The sequence below is a fragment of the Thunnus albacares genome, chromosome 13 (assembly GCF_914725855.1).
Source record: "Thunnus albacares chromosome 13, fThuAlb1.1, whole genome shotgun sequence".
NCBI lineage: Eukaryota > Metazoa > Chordata > Actinopteri > Scombriformes > Scombridae > Thunnus > Thunnus albacares.
In genome coordinates this window covers 6,247,587-6,267,414 of record NC_058118.1, presented here as the reverse complement: position 1 = coordinate 6,267,414, position 19,828 = coordinate 6,247,587, and the positions used below count along the sequence as shown (strand labels likewise).

General features: G+C 43.6%; 1 protein-coding gene across 1 annotated transcript in view; it reads right to left on the bottom strand.

Moving 5' to 3' along the window:
* zzef1 (zinc finger, ZZ-type with EF hand domain 1) overlaps positions 1–19,828 on the bottom strand; it is a 34,681-nt gene that overhangs the window by 13,798 nt on the left and 1,055 nt on the right. The window contains exons 2-51 of the mRNA XM_044370618.1: positions 19,510–19,654; positions 19,189–19,383; positions 18,839–19,022; positions 18,491–18,690; positions 17,595–17,805; positions 17,302–17,418; positions 16,642–16,820; positions 16,310–16,408; positions 16,113–16,204; positions 15,863–16,008; positions 15,440–15,545; positions 14,938–15,156; positions 14,204–14,295; positions 13,819–14,042; positions 13,572–13,705; positions 13,426–13,496; positions 13,220–13,334; positions 12,516–12,681; positions 12,126–12,247; positions 11,910–12,032; positions 11,570–11,739; positions 11,394–11,475; positions 11,098–11,299; positions 10,864–10,997; positions 10,498–10,738; positions 10,267–10,346; positions 10,080–10,170; positions 9,504–9,990; positions 9,219–9,383; positions 8,860–8,979; positions 8,609–8,770; positions 8,184–8,316; positions 7,047–7,185; positions 6,760–6,925; positions 6,398–6,660; positions 5,988–6,160; positions 5,638–5,833; positions 5,375–5,538; positions 4,978–5,258; positions 4,530–4,704; positions 4,278–4,410; positions 3,963–4,189; positions 3,280–3,588; positions 3,094–3,194; positions 2,838–2,973; positions 2,223–2,582; positions 1,938–2,081; positions 1,573–1,741; positions 1,330–1,428; positions 1,005–1,170 (exon numbers count right to left, since the gene is read on the bottom strand). Coding sequence (XP_044226553.1) covers positions 1,005–1,170; positions 1,330–1,428; positions 1,573–1,741; positions 1,938–2,081; positions 2,223–2,582; positions 2,838–2,973; positions 3,094–3,194; positions 3,280–3,588; positions 3,963–4,189; positions 4,278–4,410; positions 4,530–4,704; positions 4,978–5,258; positions 5,375–5,538; positions 5,638–5,833; positions 5,988–6,160; positions 6,398–6,660; positions 6,760–6,925; positions 7,047–7,185; positions 8,184–8,316; positions 8,609–8,770; positions 8,860–8,979; positions 9,219–9,383; positions 9,504–9,990; positions 10,080–10,170; positions 10,267–10,346; positions 10,498–10,738; positions 10,864–10,997; positions 11,098–11,299; positions 11,394–11,475; positions 11,570–11,739; positions 11,910–12,032; positions 12,126–12,247; positions 12,516–12,681; positions 13,220–13,334; positions 13,426–13,496; positions 13,572–13,705; positions 13,819–14,042; positions 14,204–14,295; positions 14,938–15,156; positions 15,440–15,545; positions 15,863–16,008; positions 16,113–16,204; positions 16,310–16,408; positions 16,642–16,820; positions 17,302–17,418; positions 17,595–17,805; positions 18,491–18,690; positions 18,839–19,022; positions 19,189–19,383; positions 19,510–19,654 — 8,408 coding nt within the window. The remainder of the gene's footprint in view (positions 1–1,004; positions 1,171–1,329; positions 1,429–1,572; positions 1,742–1,937; positions 2,082–2,222; positions 2,583–2,837; positions 2,974–3,093; positions 3,195–3,279; positions 3,589–3,962; positions 4,190–4,277; positions 4,411–4,529; positions 4,705–4,977; positions 5,259–5,374; positions 5,539–5,637; positions 5,834–5,987; positions 6,161–6,397; positions 6,661–6,759; positions 6,926–7,046; positions 7,186–8,183; positions 8,317–8,608; positions 8,771–8,859; positions 8,980–9,218; positions 9,384–9,503; positions 9,991–10,079; positions 10,171–10,266; positions 10,347–10,497; positions 10,739–10,863; positions 10,998–11,097; positions 11,300–11,393; positions 11,476–11,569; positions 11,740–11,909; positions 12,033–12,125; positions 12,248–12,515; positions 12,682–13,219; positions 13,335–13,425; positions 13,497–13,571; positions 13,706–13,818; positions 14,043–14,203; positions 14,296–14,937; positions 15,157–15,439; positions 15,546–15,862; positions 16,009–16,112; positions 16,205–16,309; positions 16,409–16,641; positions 16,821–17,301; positions 17,419–17,594; positions 17,806–18,490; positions 18,691–18,838; positions 19,023–19,188; positions 19,384–19,509; positions 19,655–19,828) is intronic.

Genomic DNA, 19,828 nt, shown 5'->3' with positions numbered 1-19,828 from the left:
ACAATGGTAGCCTTGGTTGTTCAAATTGATGTGGGGATAGAGCAAAAATTGACAGTTCAATTATGGTGCAGCACAAAGTCAGACTTTCATTAATGGCTAGACAGTCCCACAGGTAAGAAAAATGTAATAAATAAATAAATACATAAATAAAAGAAAATGAATATTTGTAGGATGTTGTTAATGCTGATAAGTGCAGTATCATGACACACATTTTTACAGTGGTCTGAGATGCTCTCTGCACTTTTCCATTGAGAAGTATAGACCGCTATGTATGCAAGTTCACTTAAACAACATTTTATATTTAATGATGTGTGTTTGCTATCTGTGTGAGCACTACCTTCTCATAAATTGTATCATGTTGTCAATGTGACCACATGGTAGCTGAATCAGTCTGCCACGCATGCAAATATCAAAACACATCCTGTGCCTCATTTCCGTGGTGACTACCTGGACATAAAAGCTTTTATGCAAACCCTGGAGTCACAGAACACACTGCTGAGGTAAAATGTGTACTGGTGGATGAACCCAAGTGAGAATGATAATGTACATTACTTTCGATGTCTCAACATGACAAGATAAAGCCACAGTCTTAAAAGCCCTAAGATATCCATTACTAAATAAGCAACAATCGAAGTTAAAAATAAAATCTTTAGGTGTTATTTAGAGTTTAACACTACAAAACTCAGCTAATCTGCTTCACCAGGACTGCGTGGGTGTGGTTTCCTCAGAAATGATTAACAGTGACCAACCAACCCAACTTTAAGCCAGTGCCAAGAGCGCAGAGAAAAAAAAAGAAAAACAGAAATCTCAAATGTTAAATAACCAATACCATTCCAACTTTGGCAGAAATAACAGTGTGTTCATGTATACAGTGCTCAAACTAAGAAGCCGATTGAGAAAAAAGCCCTTAAATGGATTTCACTGATGGCAGAAATAGTCTGTGTAGCACTGATAATGATCAGAAGGAAAAAGACAGAATTCTATAAGCAAGGCTGAACTCTTACGTCTGGGATTGACACTGCAGGAGGCGGAGCAACAAGTGAATGGCTTTGAGTCTCTGGTTCCCAGTCTGGCGACAGGCCACGCCCACCTGCCACTCCCAGATGTCAGACAGTGGCAGGTGACAGAGCACTTGGTCATCGGCTAACATTTGCTTCAGTATCTCAAAACCTGATTAAAGACAAGAAAGAGTGCACAGAAGCTGACAACCTGACTAACCTAAGAGATCATTTTGAGATTATTCTGCATTGTACTAAGCAGTTGGAGTTACTCCCCAAAAGGAACTGTGAAGACGGTTTGCACAAACATACGACAAGTGTGCGTCTGTACCTGTCTGGAAGCGTCCCCTGTGACCTCCTGTAACGGTGAACTTGTAGCCCCACTCTGTGTTGCTCATGTCTGACATAAACCTGTAGTACAGGGTATCACCTGAAAGAAACCCAAACAGAGTAGACATGCTGGTAAACATGATTTCAACATTAATTTGACAGTCAAATGATTTCAAATGCACGCACACAGATGCCTACACTTGGAGTAGAAAATTAACAAGAGACTTTTAAAAATGTTCCTCACCGGGGATCTCAAAATCAGACCATTTCTGAGGAGAGCCACTGAAGTTGTGGAGATCCTGGAGGAAATCGCTGCTGCTGGACATGATGAGCTCATCACAGCCTTCCTCTGTGTAGCAGCGGGAGTCAAATTTTACTGACAGGTAGATGGCCCCTGGGATGTGCACCTTATCCTGAAGAGAGAGGAAAATGGGAAACAAACAACATTTGCATATCATACGGGCGTAAATGAGCTCAAAATGTAAAACATCATGGCATACATAACCCTAACCTTAATCTTAATAAAGATCAGTGACCTTCAGTTATGGTGGCTGATGATTAAAAGAAGGAAACAAACAAGAAGATAAACAAAAAAGGCGGTTTACCCACCTCAAAGTTGGTGTTGTTGTCATACGGGTGTTTGGATTCTCTGATCTGCACAGCCATCCCTGGCTCCTCCATGAACTGGCAAGCAGTGAGAGACAGGCTGCACAGCATACTCTGGCTGCAACCCTTTAGCACCCTCTGGAGAATCTGATTGGTAATACACATAACACCTCCAATGTATTTCATATGTGCAAATCACATTTTGTCCCCTTTCCATACATGACAAACTCTCATTTACCAACAGCAACACAACACAACAACTCCACAAGCTCCTCCCTTTTTGCCCACCTTCTCCCAGAGTGGCTTCTCCTCCAGCTGCATTAACATGTCCAGGATGTAGGCCATGTGTGAAGCACCGTTCAGCTCCAGGGCCTCCTCGCTCAACGCCGCCTCTGCAGGCCAGTCCGCTAGCAGTGAGGCCAGCACGTGGCGGGCGTACAGTGTGGCGATGGCCTGGTTGACCTTCACCAGGTATTGACGAACTGCCCGATTGCTGCGCACATCCAATTCTTTGTGCAAGAGAGCTGAGCTTTTGGTACGCCTCTGTTTCGCATAGCTGAGCTGCAAGTCAGTCTCTGAATTGGTGATGAGTTTCTGGGCTACTACATTGATCTCCTCTGTGGCCTTTTCACAGTGACTGGGTTTAGACTGTGGGAGGAGGGAAGTGACAGGGATAAATCAGAGTATTGACATTGCCTCCAAACTATTTTTCATTGTATTTTATCTCTTCTTGTCATAGATAGTAATGTTAGTATTTGTAATGTCCCAAGCAGCCATTCTTAAGTTGTGTTTTTTGACATTGTTTTTTGACAGCTAAACAAAGCAGTGACTGAACACCTCTGTGTAACGTAGTTGTCAATTTATAACATATGCCATTTGAGAGCACATCCTTATACAACTCACCACGCAGGACACCACAATCATGTCAGTGTCCACGGCCTTGGTGTTCCTCTCCTCAGAGCGCGGCCGCCTGGTAGGTTGCCACTTCTGAGCCAACGTACGGATTGTCTCATCTGTTTTTATCTCCTCTCCATCAAATCTGGAAAAAACACAAAGGAACAACACATAACAGAGAGGTAGTATTTGATTGTACAATATGACCTTTACCATGGTGGATCATATGAAGAGAGTAAATTGAAAAGAAATTCTTGATGCTGACCTCTTCTGCACCTCCAGGAAGAAGGAGTCAGTTCTCTTCATCTGTAACTCATACATGGCTCGCAGGATGGGCATAGGGGCATTTAAGGCATCGTGGGTGATCTGCATTTGAAAGAGGAACTTTAGATTACTACATCTTACTTTATCTTGCTAAATGTATTATGAGTGGTATTGTATCCTTCATCACCTGGAAGCAAATCTTTGTCTCTTCATCGAGGCCCTCTAGAGGGTCGGGCTTGTTGATGTCTGTGTCGTCAGCACAGCTGCTGGAGTGATCCGAGTCGTGCTCCTTATCCTGTTCTCTTTGGTCTCGCTCAGGGTCCTGGGCCATGGAATGGATCTCCCTCTTGGAGGAGTACAGCATGATGGAGAGAATCTCTAGATCTCGCAGCAACCATAGCTTGCTGAAGCCTGTCCCCTTGCTGCACTTCCTCACTAGCAGCTGGGTCAATCCTGACTGCTGGATGGCCTCCTGAGCTTGCTCCACTCCATGCTTCTACACAAGAGGATGACATTGAATGAGAAAACTACCTCTGGAGTCATTTTACATCATCTACGCCAGTTACTCCTAGCCTAGATCCAGATACAGATGTCCACATCTCAAATTTTCGCGTGGTCATGAAATACATCATACTAAGGGCTGAATTTCATTTTCACCAAACACTGGGCCAGTGGACCTACCCTGGGCCCTCACCAGAGTAAAGAGGAATAAATCAACTACTGTTTGTTTGTTTAAAACCTACACACTCTTTGGTCACAATGACACACAACAAAGCACCACTGAGGCACTGATGCATGGCGTGTTGATGACAATAATATTTGTAATGTTGTAAAGTTGCATCAGATGCTTGCATATTTCAGGGCAGGTACCTTCAGTGTGTTGTAGAGACCTTTAAGAGCCAAGGACAGAACCCAGGAAGCCTCCACAGCATCAGGAGAGCCATTGTCCTGGCTGGTCTGCAGCAGGTGACTGATGATGGAGGTGAAGTTGCTCAGGTAGCGGCTGAGCAGGGTCTTTGGGGAGCCCTGGTCCTCAGACTGCCCTGGGAGGCCGGCTGTAGTGGAATCCTGAGACTGGATGAGTTGGTAGTCCTTCACTATGAAAGAGGGAGAAGCACAGAGGGTTGATTCCATGTTTATTTCTGAACACTGGCAATGCTGTTCAGGTGCTACTACTGCACTAACCTGTTTTCCTCTTGCGTGTCTTAACATCCACCACTGCAGCGTGGTTCTTCTCTGTGAAGTGTTTCAGCAGGATCATGTTGTGCTGTTCATTGGCGTTGTCGATGAACACTGTCTGGGTGCCCACACACAGCACCTGGCAGGCACACAGAGGAGTCATGACTTGGCTTAGAGTCAGGGAGCACACTCAGATTATACCATGGTATAAGCATTTACAGTGCACAACTCTATACAGTATTATGTACTTCTACCTACCTCAGGGAAGCCCACCAGCACCAGCAGGGTGAAGAGGTTGGTGCGTTTCAGAGTTTGTGGCAGCTGCTGAACGCAATGATCGGTGAAGGCAGCGATGACTGTGCTCCACTCAGGACAAGCATTCAGACTGTGTAAAATATCTGCCACCGTGCACGCCCAGTCCAGACCAATACGACTGCAAAACACAAAAAATAAAGATAAAAGACTATTTAGAGTTCAAAATAGCAATAACAGCTGATGGGTGGCAAATGTTTCAACAGTTATCAATAGCACAAAAACAACTGCAAACATCTAAAGAAATACCTTTCTTTCAATTAAGATTTCAGAGGTCAAAGATACAACCAGTATCTCCAGTTCTACATCTGTTAGTACATGATTTATTACACTATGGTGGAGTTAATGGGATAAATGGATCTATCGATCTTAACTACAATATCTTCCTTGGTACCTGTCTAAACAAACGGCCCCCAGGCTGAAGAGCAGCTGAGTGGTCTTCCAGCCCTGAGTGTCAGAAGTGGCTGCCTCTCCTTGTGTCAGCATCTCATATTTGTCAGCCAGGGCCTCTGTGACGGCAGTGTCGGCCTCCATTGGAGGGATTCTGAGCAGCAGCTGGCCCAGTAGTCCCAGGGTGAGGTGGTAGGTCTCGTTAAGAGAGCCAGCATTGGAAATGACTGCCCTGAAAAGCTGGGGCAGGATGGAGCTCAGACTGGGCAGAGACAAGGTGCTGCCCTGAGGATACAAAAAAGACAGTGTGCATATTTTAGTGTACGTCAACAAAGTCACTACTTAATATTACATGTCACATAGAATCTTAATCCTAAAAACTGGTCTTTAGTTTCACATACTGGTTTGGCTGGTGGCAACATGGCAGCTAGAAGTCCCAGGATCCTCTCTCTGGAGCACTCTGAGAACACATGCTCCTGGAGGGGAATCTGGGGCAGCCTCTCATCTGGCTCCTTGACGATGTCTGATGTTGGAGAGTTGACTGTTCCTGGACCAGACTCTGAGGCTGAGAATGGTAAAAAAACAAGATTAATCCAGACAGCTATGTGCTAGTCATAACCACTAATGAACCATTCAGTCTGATGGAGGTAGTCTCAGTACTTACGTCGGACCACAGGAGAGAGAGGGTCCTCGCTGGACACAGAAGGCGTCTGGCTGAGGCTGGGAGAGTCCAGGGTGTCTTGGGTAACAAGCTTCCTTTTCTCCCACTCTCCTATGCTCGGGGGTGACAACATCTCTGTAGGAGCAGGGGGAGGAGAGCCCACCTCCTTTGCCTTCTTTTCCTTTCCTGATGGTTTACTCTAGTAGCGAGAGGATGACAATAATTCAGTACACTGACAGCCTGAACAGTATGAGCTCCTGAACTACTAAATACTGTGTTGCCACTGTAATGATCCAACCCCACAACAGTGATCATACAGCCTTCATATTTTCTTATAACATGTTGTTCCTCACCTTGTCTCTGGGAGATGACGGGGAGCAGATCGCTGCAGTGCTGCCAGGGAGAGAGGAGGTGTCAGTGGCCGTACTGAGCTCCTGGGAGGACTCGGGAGAGACTGGACAAATCTCACTATCAGAAGCTGATTCATTGGATGACAGCAGAGCAAGCAATGCTGAGGAACGTAGCCCTATGTGGAGAACAGCGCCAGAAAGGACAAAAGATTAACAAATATAGATTAGCAGAATTTGAGACACCATGTGACACCTGTGTAATTTTGAAAAATGCTTATAACCAAAGTATGGTTATAAGATGCATAGTTGTACCAGAGTTCATCAAATATATGTATGAAAATGAAATGACAGAGGAAACATATCTCTCCCATGTCCAACTTTGCATTTAAAGTAATATTTTGGTTTAGATTTACCTTTGCCAGTCTGCCCTTTCAGCAAGCAATCAGTGATGAGCTGGGAGCAGCATGTCTGCAGGGCCGAGGCCTGGTTCAATGTGCTGCTGTCCAAAGACTCTCCATCTATCTGCTTCTCACTGCTCAGCTCTGAAGTGTAGAGGGCCAAAGCAGCAAACAGCAACCAGGAGTAGTTGTGGATGTAGGGCTGGATCAGGCGGTGACGGTCACTGATCCGAATGGTCACCATGGGGAAAACTGTGATCCGATGGGTGGGCAGGTGGCTGGAGGTGGAATTGTTAAACAATAATTGAGTTCTTCACTCATTGGTAAACCACTGAAATCCAAGTATGTGGCAACAGTATTAGTTTTAAAATGTGTACCTGTCGGGGTATTTCTTTGCATTGTAACAACCGAAGCACAGGTCAAAGTCTTCACACACATTGCAGTTGATCCTGCTGCCTACAATGAGCCCCTGGCAATGATCACAGGCGTACTCCATGTTCACCATCTCATGGTCATCCTCATGGCCCTCAGGCTTGGCGCCACCTGGTTAAAAACACAGACTGATGCTTTTATTGGTGCAATTACCCTCTGTTTCTCTAAATGCTGGGCTAATAGTTCCCTCAGTGTGACTGTTCATATAGTATAGTGGATTGTATGAGCTCACTGAGGAAACAGGTCTTGCAGAGGTCCATATCCATGCACTGCAGACATCGGTAGCGGTGCCAAGGTGCCATCCTCTCACAGCCATCACAGGAGATCACAACATTGAGCAGGTCACAATAGCGTGCAATAAACATGTGCATCTGTGGATAGAACCAGGCTAATTATTACAATTATACATAAAGTACAGTATTAACATCAACTGATAAAATGATAAAACTGATAACTTTCACACCACTGCTTAGCAAACCTTTGCAAAGATCCTGCCTCAATCATCTGCTTAACAAATGTTTACTTTACAGCTTACTAAACTTACATCTTACATTGTTTTAGATTGGGCCATATTCCTACAGGAAATAGATATTATAGTATCTACCGCAATATTCACCATTTTTGTGTATATGTGTTTGTGTGGGTTTGTCTAGTTTAACACAACCAGGGAGATCATATTTTTAATTCCACAGTCTTCTTCCGTATCAAAACCTGGCACATCTGGCCTACATCACCCACAATACTTGTCTGCGGGCAGTTCAGCCAGACATTCAAGTTATGCTAGTCGTGGCTAATGTGGCCTCAAGCAGAGATGCGGAGCAGGCTACAGAGGTCTGGTAACCTCACTTCTTTCTAACTCAACCCCCCCCCAGATTTTTTTCATTAATTCAAACCTGTCTTAAACCCCATCCGATGCTGACTCAAGTGACATCACTTGAGGCAATTTTTTATCAGATTTCATACACTCCTTCTGGAGCCACAAAAAGCTTTCTACAACTTTTTTTCACATATTATGCAGTAGTACTCTCCAACACTTGTAAACAGACTATGATGTGTAAAAACTTGAAGATTCCCTTTAAAATATTAGAATGTGACACTTTCATAACGTTGACAACAGATGTTAAACATATCCATTAATATTACAGCATCTCTCTTTACTAAATGGCAAGTTGTCATTAAATGTGTAACCTGCAGGACTGTATCTGCTGTATTATTGGGTTGTACAGGGAAGAAAACGGAGAGCAGAGAAGCACTTGGGGCCAGTCAGGTTAAACATTGATTGAAACCATTTTTCCCCAGACAGCTGAGTAATGAGACAATTTTTCTTGTTTGCTAATGATTGCATTGTCTTTTATGCACTGTGATGTACCTTTCTTCTGTCCTCCATGGAGTCCTCTTCATCGATTTTGTCATACCACTTCTCAAACATCCCGTCCATACACTCATCCATCCACTCCTGGTTCTTCTTGTAGTCTGCAATTTCATCCTCCTCTGTCCATTGACTGAAGATCAATTTAAACCACAAAAGTAATCAGTCAAGCTATTTCAGTGGCTGGGACACAGATCTCGTAAGAGATTTTAAAAGGACTCATGAAGCATAAAGCAGTTGCAACTTCTTGTAAAAATGGAATTTTTACAAGAAGTTCGCAATTATTATCAATGAGCAAATCCTATCTGCGGAGCACGTCTGAAAGACCTTTTTAAAGTAATTGCTAAAATTGTGTAAAAGAACACAACAGAGCTCTACAGCTCCACTGGGCAGTGTCTTATTTTTTGATATGGGTCTAATATTACCTGATAGCAATGTCATGAACACTAATGTTCTCCTGGGACATGCTGAGCAGGAGGTCAGGAAGCTTGATGTTCAGGAAGAGAGGAAGGTCGTGTACCTCCCAGCTCATGTCTAGAAGATGCAACAAGCAGGTCTGCACACAAGACAGGGCTGGTAGCAGGGCTCTGGGGAGAGGTGATGAGGGTCAGTTTACATCACTGCGTGCAGACTTGTGACTTGACCATTGAATATAGTCAGTGGGTTGTGAGCTTACTTCTCATTGAGGCTACTAAATCCTTGTACAGCCTCAACCAGCATGAGCACCAGCTGATGGTAGGAGCGCCTCACTTCTTCTCCTAGCTTCTGCCCACTGTCTGACAACTGTGAGAAATAACTGAAAAAGGCAAAGCAAAAAAAATAAATATTGAGTGAAATGCTACTGCACAGTTATATGTCAGCATGTTCACATGTGTAGAAATGGAATCTAAACCTGTTTGCCTCTCAAATTTGATCTGATATTCATATACGTATCTTAAACAGTCAAATTGATATTGGTGAATATTAACAATAATCTCCAAAGAGACACAAATTTAGCCAGAGCAGATTAACTGAAAACATTTTCTACATGAGTACCTGGTGAAGTCTTTCTGACATGCTAGCAGTTCCTGTAGGAACAGGATGCAGGGGGCTTGGAAGAGGTGGGGCTTTCCCAGGGAATGCAAACACTGCTGAACCATCTCCAGGACCTTGCACACACTCACAGCCTGGGCTTTGTTCAGCGATAAGGTCTGCAGAATGCTACAGGAAGAAGAATCAGATTATTTAACCCTGTATGGTACGAGTTTAAAAAAATGACAATTACAAAATGCAAACAAGTCTTATTCTGCAACAACGAATAGAAAACTGCAGGTCAGTCACCTTGCAGTTGTGAGAGCCTGGTCCCGTATAAAGTTTAAGATGTGTTTGAGTATTGGGTAACGATCCTTGACAGAGGGGGTCATGCGGGGCTCTTCTATAGAGCGGCAGGACAGGAGGCGGAGGCGTGCCCGGCTGAATGGGGCCTTACGGGGGAAGGCGGAAGGAGAGGCTGGCTCCCCTGGCTGAGATGAGAGACTCTCTGTGGAGCCTCTGTTACCCCGCCTGCTGTGCCCACAGGAAGCTGAGTTTTGGACTTGAGAACTGGAGGGCTGGCTCTGTCCTGCCTTGGCCTCACCGCCCTCATCAGACCCTGACGTCTGAGGTCCGAGCGAGGAGCTGGCTTGGAAGTCCCCTTCTGATATTGAACTTGAGCGAAGGAGTGGAGTATTGCTGCCCTCTGCAGTTTTGGAAGAGTCACTGTCCTGGCACGGTACTCCACAAGGGGAAAATCTGAACAGCAAGAGGCTCTTCTCAATGCACATCTCAGCTAAAGAGAAAGAAAAGATCACAAGTCATCAAAAGAATATTACGATAATAACAGAACATTGGCATTACTTTAGCTGGAGTCCTCCTCACCTAGTGTCTCCATAGTAACCTCATCAGAACCTCCTTCCTTCTCATCAGAAACAGTCATTTTGCCAACTAAGTATCTCTGCTTCATCTCCAACTGACAGAAAAAAGAACCCAACAGTTCAGTGACATGATCACATATAAATTCAGCAGCAGATAATCAACAGATATAAATCCTGTCAGTAATACTCACCATCCATGTTCTAATGCTGTCTGCCAGTGAATACGCCTGCACAAAGTCTTCACTGAGACATGACTTGCAGTCCTGATTAACTACTCATACATAGACAAAACAAAAGAGAGAAAACCACTGTGTGAGTCAACAAAGTCAATATACCATGCAAAATGATCATGAAATAAAGCAAGAAACTGAATAAATAGAGCAGCTTTTGCTTTATGACCACTGATTTTAGCCAGGCATTACCAAAGGTTTTCAGGGCATGATTGAGGGCTGGTGTGTGGTATACCATGGCCGCCCAAATGGCATTCACAGCTTGGTCTGTCTTTGACCCAGCGGCTATCTCATTCCTCATTGACTGTTTTCTACAGGACTGCATGAGGGTCCTCATCAGCTCTGTTGCACTGTCTGTTGGTTCCTGGGAAGGGTTCCAACGGGCAAAGTCCTCCAGGAAGCTCATTAACTCATCAAGAGTCCATGTATTTGTCTACCACACAGAAAAACCATAAAGTGTTAGAACATCTGATAACTGAGGTCATTATTAAACAATGAGATAACGTGAGCCTGAGAATGCGACTTGTACATGACTGGATTAAGCAGAATTAACCATACCTGGACTGTGGCTGTTTTTGTCCGATCCACGTCTCTTGTTTCACACAACCCGTGTCGCAGGATGGGTTTCCACAGAGGCGAAGACTGAACATGGGACATATTCCCTGGTGGAAGCTCTTTTAAAGTGCGGATTTCTGGAATAGACAGCAACCCAAAAATATCAGCATTCAATAAATCATTAAGGCTCTAAAAAATGCTTGAGTGAAATTGTAATTCTTGAGCGAACAGTCTCACCATGAGGGGATTTCAGTGCCAGGTTTCTGGAGGCAAGACGACCCATCAGGCGAGCTACTAGCAGCTGCAGGTCTGACATCCAAGAAATGGTGATGTCTGGCAGACCAAGGGCTGTCACAGTGAACTTGTAACCCCACTCGTTATTACTGCTATCAGAGTGGAAGAGGAACTGGAGCTGAGGGCCTGCGTCAAAAGTCACCTTCTAAAATGAAGCAAAGAAAAACAATATCCATGTAAAGGCAATAAGAAACAACAGTGTTTAATATGTGGAAATCCAGTGGTTTCCCATTTCCTACCTTTGGCCACTTCTCAGTTCCAACCTTCATGTCATAGCGGACTTTTCCACCTCTAGAATCTGTGAATTCTAGGTAGTCGTATCTATGAATATGAAAAGCATAGAGGATGGGTGATTAAAATCCTCACTGGGGATTTAAAAAAAAAATCTAAATATCTAATATTTTACATTAGTCACCTCTTTTCTGTCTCACAGCGTTCGTCAAACTCCACCTCAAAGGAGGTAGCACCAGGACAGGCAAAGATGCTGGTCTCGTGGCGGCTATTCTCATAGTTGTGAGGGGACTCCATGTTCCAGGTCCTCAGCACCACAGGCTGCTGGGGTTGGTGCCAGCTCTCTTGATCCACCTGTCAGTGACAGCGTATGCAGTTAATACTTGTTGCAGTGGTGTTACTGTACTTTACAGCCCTATACACCCCAAATACTGGTCTGCATTTTCACTTCTACATTCATACTCATACAGTGGGATGGGAGGCTGAATAAATCTTAGAGCACTGTAACACAACGACAAACTGACCTTGGAAAAGATGTCTCCAGTGTCACTGGCTAGACTTTTGAGTAGTTCGACCAGAGAGGAGAAACTCCTCAGCAGCAGACTGTGAGGGATGTCCAAAGGGCACAGCTCCAGGAGGAAGACCATCTGCCAGGACCAGAACAAACATTACATTCATTCAGCATGTTCAACTTTACAACTGCACAAAAAGGCGATTCAAACATCACAAGATTGTATTACCAGTTGCCTGAAGACTGTGGCAAGGATGGAGCTGCCTAGTTTGTTAGTGATTTCAGCACCAGTGTATCTCTCCAGCAGGGAACCAAGTATAGCCTTGATGCTTCCCAAGAACTGATCCACATCTATTGAGAGAGCAGGGTGAAATAAATCATTTAGACATTCTGAAAGCATATCCTTTTGTCTGCTTATTAAAGATGAATGCTAGTCTTGTGTGCACCGCATCATTATGCAACAAGATGTAATTCAAACATTCTTTGATTTCTTGGACTCCAACACTTGAGTGATCACTGCGTGCTCTCCTAATGAACACACAGAATCTGCCCTTTAAAAAAAGAAGCTGTTGGAGTGTCATTTTTTTGTCAGTAATGTAATATTGTCACCATGTCTCACATTTTAGTAGGATGTCTCTGGCCAGGTCCATGGCAACAGGGGTGGAGGCTCCTCCTTTGAGCTGCAGGTAGCACCAGGAGAGCAGACTGCCCTGCAGAGCCCAGAACAAGGACAGCAACACCGTCCTGCTGGCTCCACCACTCTCATCCACCATCATAACCTCACACTGAGAGATGACAGACAGCTGAATATTAGTAGATAGAAACAAGTGATTTCACTTCATTTTCAGTAGAGAGATGAAACAAGAGAGGGATGGTGATAAAGAGTAAATAATATTATTCAATAGGCCATTAGCTTGCTTTGTTATTTCCATCATTAATCTGCAAACACTGTGTGTGTGTGTATATGGTCTGACTTAGCCTACTTTCAGGGACACATTTCAGACTCAAGACCAGTTAACTGGGGACAGCTTATCCAAGTAAGGACAAAAGCCGTGTCCCCAAATGTGTGGGTCTGTCATAGGCTACTTTCGGGGACAAATTTCTGACTTCAAACTAGTTAATTGGGGACGGCTTGTCCAACAGGGGACAAAAGTCATGTCCCCATTTGGTAAAACATTGATTTATGGGTCAGTGGTTAAAGTTATGGTTAGGGTTAGGGTTAGGCTTAGTCTCCAGGAAATTAATATTAGTGTATGTAATGTCCCCAAAAGTGACCTATGACAACATGTGTGTGTGTGTGTGTGTGTGTGTGCGCGGTCTCACCTCTCTTGTTGCTACCAACAGCAGCGTCTCCATCACTGACAGTATAGGGCTGATGTCAAAGTCTGAGGGAGCTCCTTTAGGCGGGAGCAGGAGAAGGCCACTTGGATCCTGGTCACTGCGTGGAGAAAACAGCTGCTGCTAATCCATTGTGATCTAGATGTGTATGAGAACATGATGATGTGTTTGTATATCTACAGTATGCTTACCTGAAGTAATTACAGAGTGATTCAAATGTCACCTTCACTGACTCTGGCTGATCTTCTTCTGTAATATTTTTCTGGAAAACATAAAAATCAAAATTAAAGTTAAAGTTAAAACTGAAATGAACCCACTCACCATCATGTTTACTCACCATCATGTGGAAGAGCTTGTCCCGTCTGACGTGTTTATCAGGAAAGAAAACAGCTGCTCCATTGAGAATGGCCTTGACTGCTTCCCTGCACAGAGCTTTTTCCACTAATGTCTCACCCTCTGGACCATCCACAACTGAAACATAAACATTGCTGATATTGTCACTACATAGATTTTCACAAAAATTGTTACAAATCAACTAAGCACTGCCCAAGAAGTCATAGCATGAAAAGCTGAAAGGTTCTTACCGTGGCAGAGGTGAGTATAAAGTTCCCAGACGGCCCTAACAGAGTCATTCAGAGGCTCTGCACTGCTGGATGTGGATGGGCAAGCTGCTGCTGCTGCGGCTCCCTCATTTGGCCCTCTACTCTCTTCTGGCCCCCCTAGCTCCAATGGGTTGGGCAGCATGGGGAAACAGTTCTGCATCAACTGGAGCAGAAGAACTCTGCTCTTCAACACGTCCTCTCCCTCACTGAGACACAGACAATTACAGGTGAGCCCTTCATACGTCTGGATGTTTCCCACTTACGGACCACTGAGCCTGATCGCGCCGAAAATGGTAATTATTGCTGTAGTAATGGCTGCAGTGAACGTGTGGATACAAAAAACAGCAGTGACTGTACTACTACTCACATCGTCCGGAGTTTACTGTAGAAGTTCCAGAAGAGATTCAAGTTGAGACCACTGAAGTCAAGAAGATACTTCTGCTTGAAGTGAGAGGCATCCTGCAGAAATGCAGAGAGCGGAAAACTCGAAGACAGTCTTCAACAATAAAACAGGACAACCCATGTTATGTTCTTGCTACAAAATTTCACCCACAACAGTTCAGCAGTGCTGTTTAGGGAGATTTTGCAATGTCCTCTGATGGCTACAAGTGATCAGGCTTACTTACCATAAATAAATGAATGAATGAATGAAGGAATGAGTAAAGAAACAAACATAAACAAGTTAGTTAGTTTACCAAATTGAGGAAACAAGACCATAGTGAAGATATTAGCATAGTCTATCTCATACCAGAGTTTAGTATGTTTAATGCTAATAATTCTCAAATGTCACAAAATAGAAGTTTCTACTTGTCCTCCATCTCTCTTGCTGGTGTAGTTTAATGTGAGATCATTTTAAAGTGATTGATCTTTCTTTTATTCCACCATCAGCCATTGTCACCATAAGTCCTTGTGTAGTGTTGTGCCATAAAACAATTCAAATATAACATGCTTACACACAATATACTGTATAATGCAATGTATAGAATAGAAGCTAAGCTTGCCATGTTTTCAGGTATAGAGTCATGGTAACCATATTAATGTATACTAATATCATATATATGTATACATATATATAGATCTGATATTTAAATAATTAGCTACCATATCTCGTGTAAGCTGTTGGATGAAGAATAGGGTCTTGTTTAGTAGACAAAGGCCAGTGACAGCATCACGGTCGAAGTTCTCTCCCTCTGGACTGAGGTCATCCAGGTCTCCCAGCCTCTCTGCCCCAGGGCAAAGGTAGCCACTGAAGCTGAGGGACTGCACCCCAAGGCGCTCAGCAGAGTCCTGCCTGGTGCACAGGAATTTCACCATCAGGAACTGGAAAGACAAGGACACAGAGGAAGAAAAGTTGTGGTGACTTGTTAATGTCCTTTAACTACTTAGTGAGTAGCAGGAGTATTTTTATTTTCATTTTGGAAGTCCTGAATGCTAAATAACAAAATGTCATGGTGGCATAAAAGCATAATTTAAGTAAGACAACACTGTTATGGAGTCATTGGTTGAGCTACAAAACACAAAAGTTAAATAACGAGGTTCAAATATGTAAATATAGAATAAAGGAAAAAAATATGTTTTAGTTTGAAGTGAATGCAGTGTGTACCTTTGCAACACGACACTGTTGCAGCTTGATCTCAACATCATTCCAGTCATCCTCAAGCTCAAACCAGCCAATCGGCTCATCCTCGGACTGTGCTGGAATCCTCACACTGCGGGTCAGGTGACAGCATGGTGTGTCAGCCATTCACATAAACAACTAAGGAAGGCCCCCATACTGCTGAGGGGTATCCATAACACAGAAAAACTAACTATACTACTGCCTAGCGCTGTCTTATTAGAGTGCATGGTTAATTGCGGTGCTACATCGACCTGCATGTAATACATTTAGCCACATGTACTGTTCAACACCAGTACTTTTATTTGGTAATCACAGCTGTCATCTCTTATAAAGGGTTCATTGGCTTGTTTATCAAGATCATAAGTACATTGAAATATCAGGGGTAATAATTCTCACACAGCTACTTACTTGTCTTGTACAAACTCTTTGTAGTCCTTGTGGTCCCACGTGTCATACTTTTTGAACCTCTTGAAATGTTTCTCAGCATCAAAAGGGTCTTCCTCCTTGTACGCAAACACCAAGCCGCATTTTGCTCCAATGGCTCCTTTTCGCACCTTATCACACAAAACAGCGAATAAGGGTTACATACGGTAATGCTCTATTGCTGTCACTGTTATCCATATTGTCAGTAAAATGGTGAAATCAAATGGAGTCTCACTTTGATCTTCATCTGAGTGACCTGGAAGTTGCTCTGGTCCTCTGTTGACAGGATCACACTGGCCTTCTTTCTGCCGCTTTCGGTGAGAAAACCTACAAAGCAACAAAAGCATCCAGTTACACTTGAGGGCATGTTCATAGTTAAGCCAAAGCTGCATTTGAGATTTTCTTGTTGAATGAGGATTTTTTGACTTGTACCGTCTCCAGTGGAGGATTCTGTGAGCATGTTCTCTGGTCCTGATTTCTCCTCTTTACTCTTTACATCACAAGCCTGTAAGTGCAGCTGGAGGGACTTCCCTGTAATGAGACATAAATAATTATGACATTTGCTATGACACCACAAATAATAATTTGATCATTTGCTATGCAGGTTATAACTCATTCTTATATTGGGAGGCAATAATCGCCACACTGCACAGCAACTTTATAACAGATTTATCATGTCATCTCCTCCCTGAACTTTCTCTTCTAGATCAATGACTTCAGATGTCCTCATGTGAATAAGAGTAAAGGAGGGCTGGTCACATTACCATTGCGATAGAGTAGTCGTAGCCTAACAGAGGCCATAGAGGTGATGAGGGAGGAGGCCTTGTACTCGGCCTCTAAATGGTCGCTGATGCAGGACAGGGCCTGGAGCACTTTTGCTACACTGCCTCTGGCCAGAGCAAAGGCCAGGAGGGTTAGTTCTGCATCAGGGCTCACACAGCAGCTACATAGGAACAAAGACACAAACACAAGTTAGTTTTGGGGTGTTTTTAGGCATAGAGTGCCAATGTTTTTTTGTTTTTTTGCCATCTAAATATAAAAATCAATTTTCATACATGGTCATAATTTTCAAATATACACTCATTGACTAAACTCTGAGAATATATCTGTGACCACACTTGGTTTTAAGTGCAATCGATACAAAGCTGAATGTAAAAGAGTGAAAAAGACCCAGAATTATCAATCCTGAAACATTTCACACCTGCTGAGCTTCTGAACTAGCATGTACCAACTTTAGCATTTGTTTTTCATCTACCAATTCTCCAGTATAATGGAATTAAAATTAACGCTACATCCAAATACTCATCACCGCAATGAATCAATACTTTGATTTTAGCCTGTTTTCATTGCGATGACGTCAGCATTATGAGCTCAGTGTGGCATTGACGGGTGAGTGTGCTGATGCAATCCCGGCAGGTCATTACTCTGCTATCCTGAGAAGAAATCCATCCACCTCCTCCAGTATATTCAAAGAGAAGAACTTGGGGAACTCTGTGGATGATGGTGTTAGGGCCAACGGTGGCATGTGCCGTAAGGCTTTTCTAGAGAGAGAAACAGAGAAGAGAGAAACACAAAAAAAAGAGAGAAAAGAGACAAAGAGAGAAAGACAGACACACACAAAAAAAAACACCTCTCAGAACCCAAGCACTGGACAAATCGCCACGACTGACTCACTGTAATAAGAATTGAAACATACAATAGTAGTAGTGCGTCTTACTGTGTGCTCTGGAGGACAGTCTGAGCAAGTGCAGGGTTGGTCTCCATGGAGGCGGTGACCAAGGAGGTGAGGAGAGACAGGTACCAGATGGCTGAAGCATCCGAAACAGACACCTCTTTACTCTTGGTAATCTGATATCCTAGCGTCTTTAAGCCATGAATCCGTGTGTCACATCCGTCGCTCAGGCACCGCTTGATGTTGATTTGGATGTCTGGGGTTTGGTGATGAGATAATGTGGTTAGCAGAGTGATGGAATACATGCAAAAATGCCATAACCCTCCGAGAATTACATGACGATGAGGATGTGATTACCGGAGCCACAAAAAAACCCAACAAACTTTCACTTTTACTTATAGCCATTAGAAGGTAATGCAAAGCTGAATGATGAATTTCTCTTTGCTCATTGTGATCTAGAAAATAATTCACACCCACAAAGTACATTATCATTTAAAAAATACAGCACTGTGACTGATTCAGCATGTAGTTAGAGCCACAAACTACAGTGCTGCATTTGTCACCATCATCTAAACCTCTGCTAATATTTGGCTGTCGGTTCTTGCTTGCCTCAATGGATTCTCAATTGATGTTATTCTCACTGATATATCTCCTGGAAAAAACTGAGTTTGTGAGTTTTAGCCTAGCTCCTGTGTGGCTAGATCCCTGGATTGGATCCCTGGATGCTAGCTGGATTTGTTCCTAGGCTTGTGGCAGCATGCATGTGTGAATCCAAAAGTGAAAGTCAAATAGTTATGAACTTAGGGGATGCTCCTCTGTAGTTCACACCCTGCTCTGTCTTTATCAGAGGGGTGCAAACGAGAAAAACAGTTTCTCTACAGTGACGCTAAATGATAAATGAACACTCAACTAATCAGACAGACTGACAGATGGTGACTCACAGGGGTGTGTGATGTTGGCATTCTCCAAGAGTGCTACATAGCCTGTGACATTGCTGGGGATGCGGATATCTCTGATCTCCTGCAGGGAACGCCGGTTTTTCCCCACAGCAACCGAGACCAGCTGAGGCATGTAGCTGTGGTCATTAGAAGCCACGGCAATGGCCAGACGTCTCAAAACCACATCTGGTTTCATTTTTAACCTGGAAACAGAAAAGATACAAGGTTCCACCTTTAAAATCGATCATATATGCAGGGTCCAAAAAACCTGCAATTCAGGCACAAAAACAGGCACACATGACAATCAGCTGCAAAGCCTTGAGTCACATATTACAGAGCAGACGCCCTTGCCTTATCCAGTGTGAGCGTGCACTGCCGTCCGACTGCCAGAAAGATGCAGTTTCGCCATTTGTCATCTTGTAAATATCAGCAACATTGGATGAAGCTTCTATTGTGCTGTAGCACTGTGTGACCACCTTGACCTTGTCCACCTCTGGATCACGGTCCAACTCTGCTCTGTACTGGATATCTAAATCTGAAAAAAACAAATGCAGATTAGGACAACTGTCTGAAAGTTGTGTGGCAGGGGGAGACAGATGCGCTGCTTAATATGTCTTCAGTGTTTCCATACTGTATGCTTTAAATCTAACGGAGAACATTCACAACCACTTATACTGCACATCCTGAGCTGTGGTACTCACCTTTCTCCTTCTGCAAGAGGAATTCCAGGTAGTCCTGGACCACACTGGACCTCATGGTGCAGATGCTGTTGTAGCCCTCTAAAATAGGGAAAGGGATGGCACTGCTGGGAATACGATTCCTGTGTAAGTATTTGAGGATCTTAGAGGCATGCGCCCCTAACCGGTCTTTGGTTTTGGAGAATATGTCAACAAAACCTGTGGAAACAATAAGAGCAAAGTGCAATATTGATATTAAGGGTAAACTCATCTGCCACCTGTTGACAATTCCTTTTCAAATAAAGTTGCTCATGTTCATTCCAGTAAAGAAATTCCATCTCATACCTGGGGTTAGGGAGCACGCCTGTAGCTGTCTTATCACATGACTCAGCTCTCCCTGTAGATTAGCTCCATTGGAGTTCTTCAGAGCAATCAGCATGCTCTCTACATCCACCACCCCATCCCCCTCTGCATCAAACTGTCCGAAGGCCTGACATGGGGACAAAGACAGTACACATTGTGACGTTTTATGTCTCTTCCCTGTGCACCATTACAAACATGTAACAAATGATGGGGCAACAGTTGGTATTCTTCTATATTCTTTGCCTCTAGTGTTTATTATTGAGTTATATATATATATATGTTCTTTTAACAACTTTTGCAA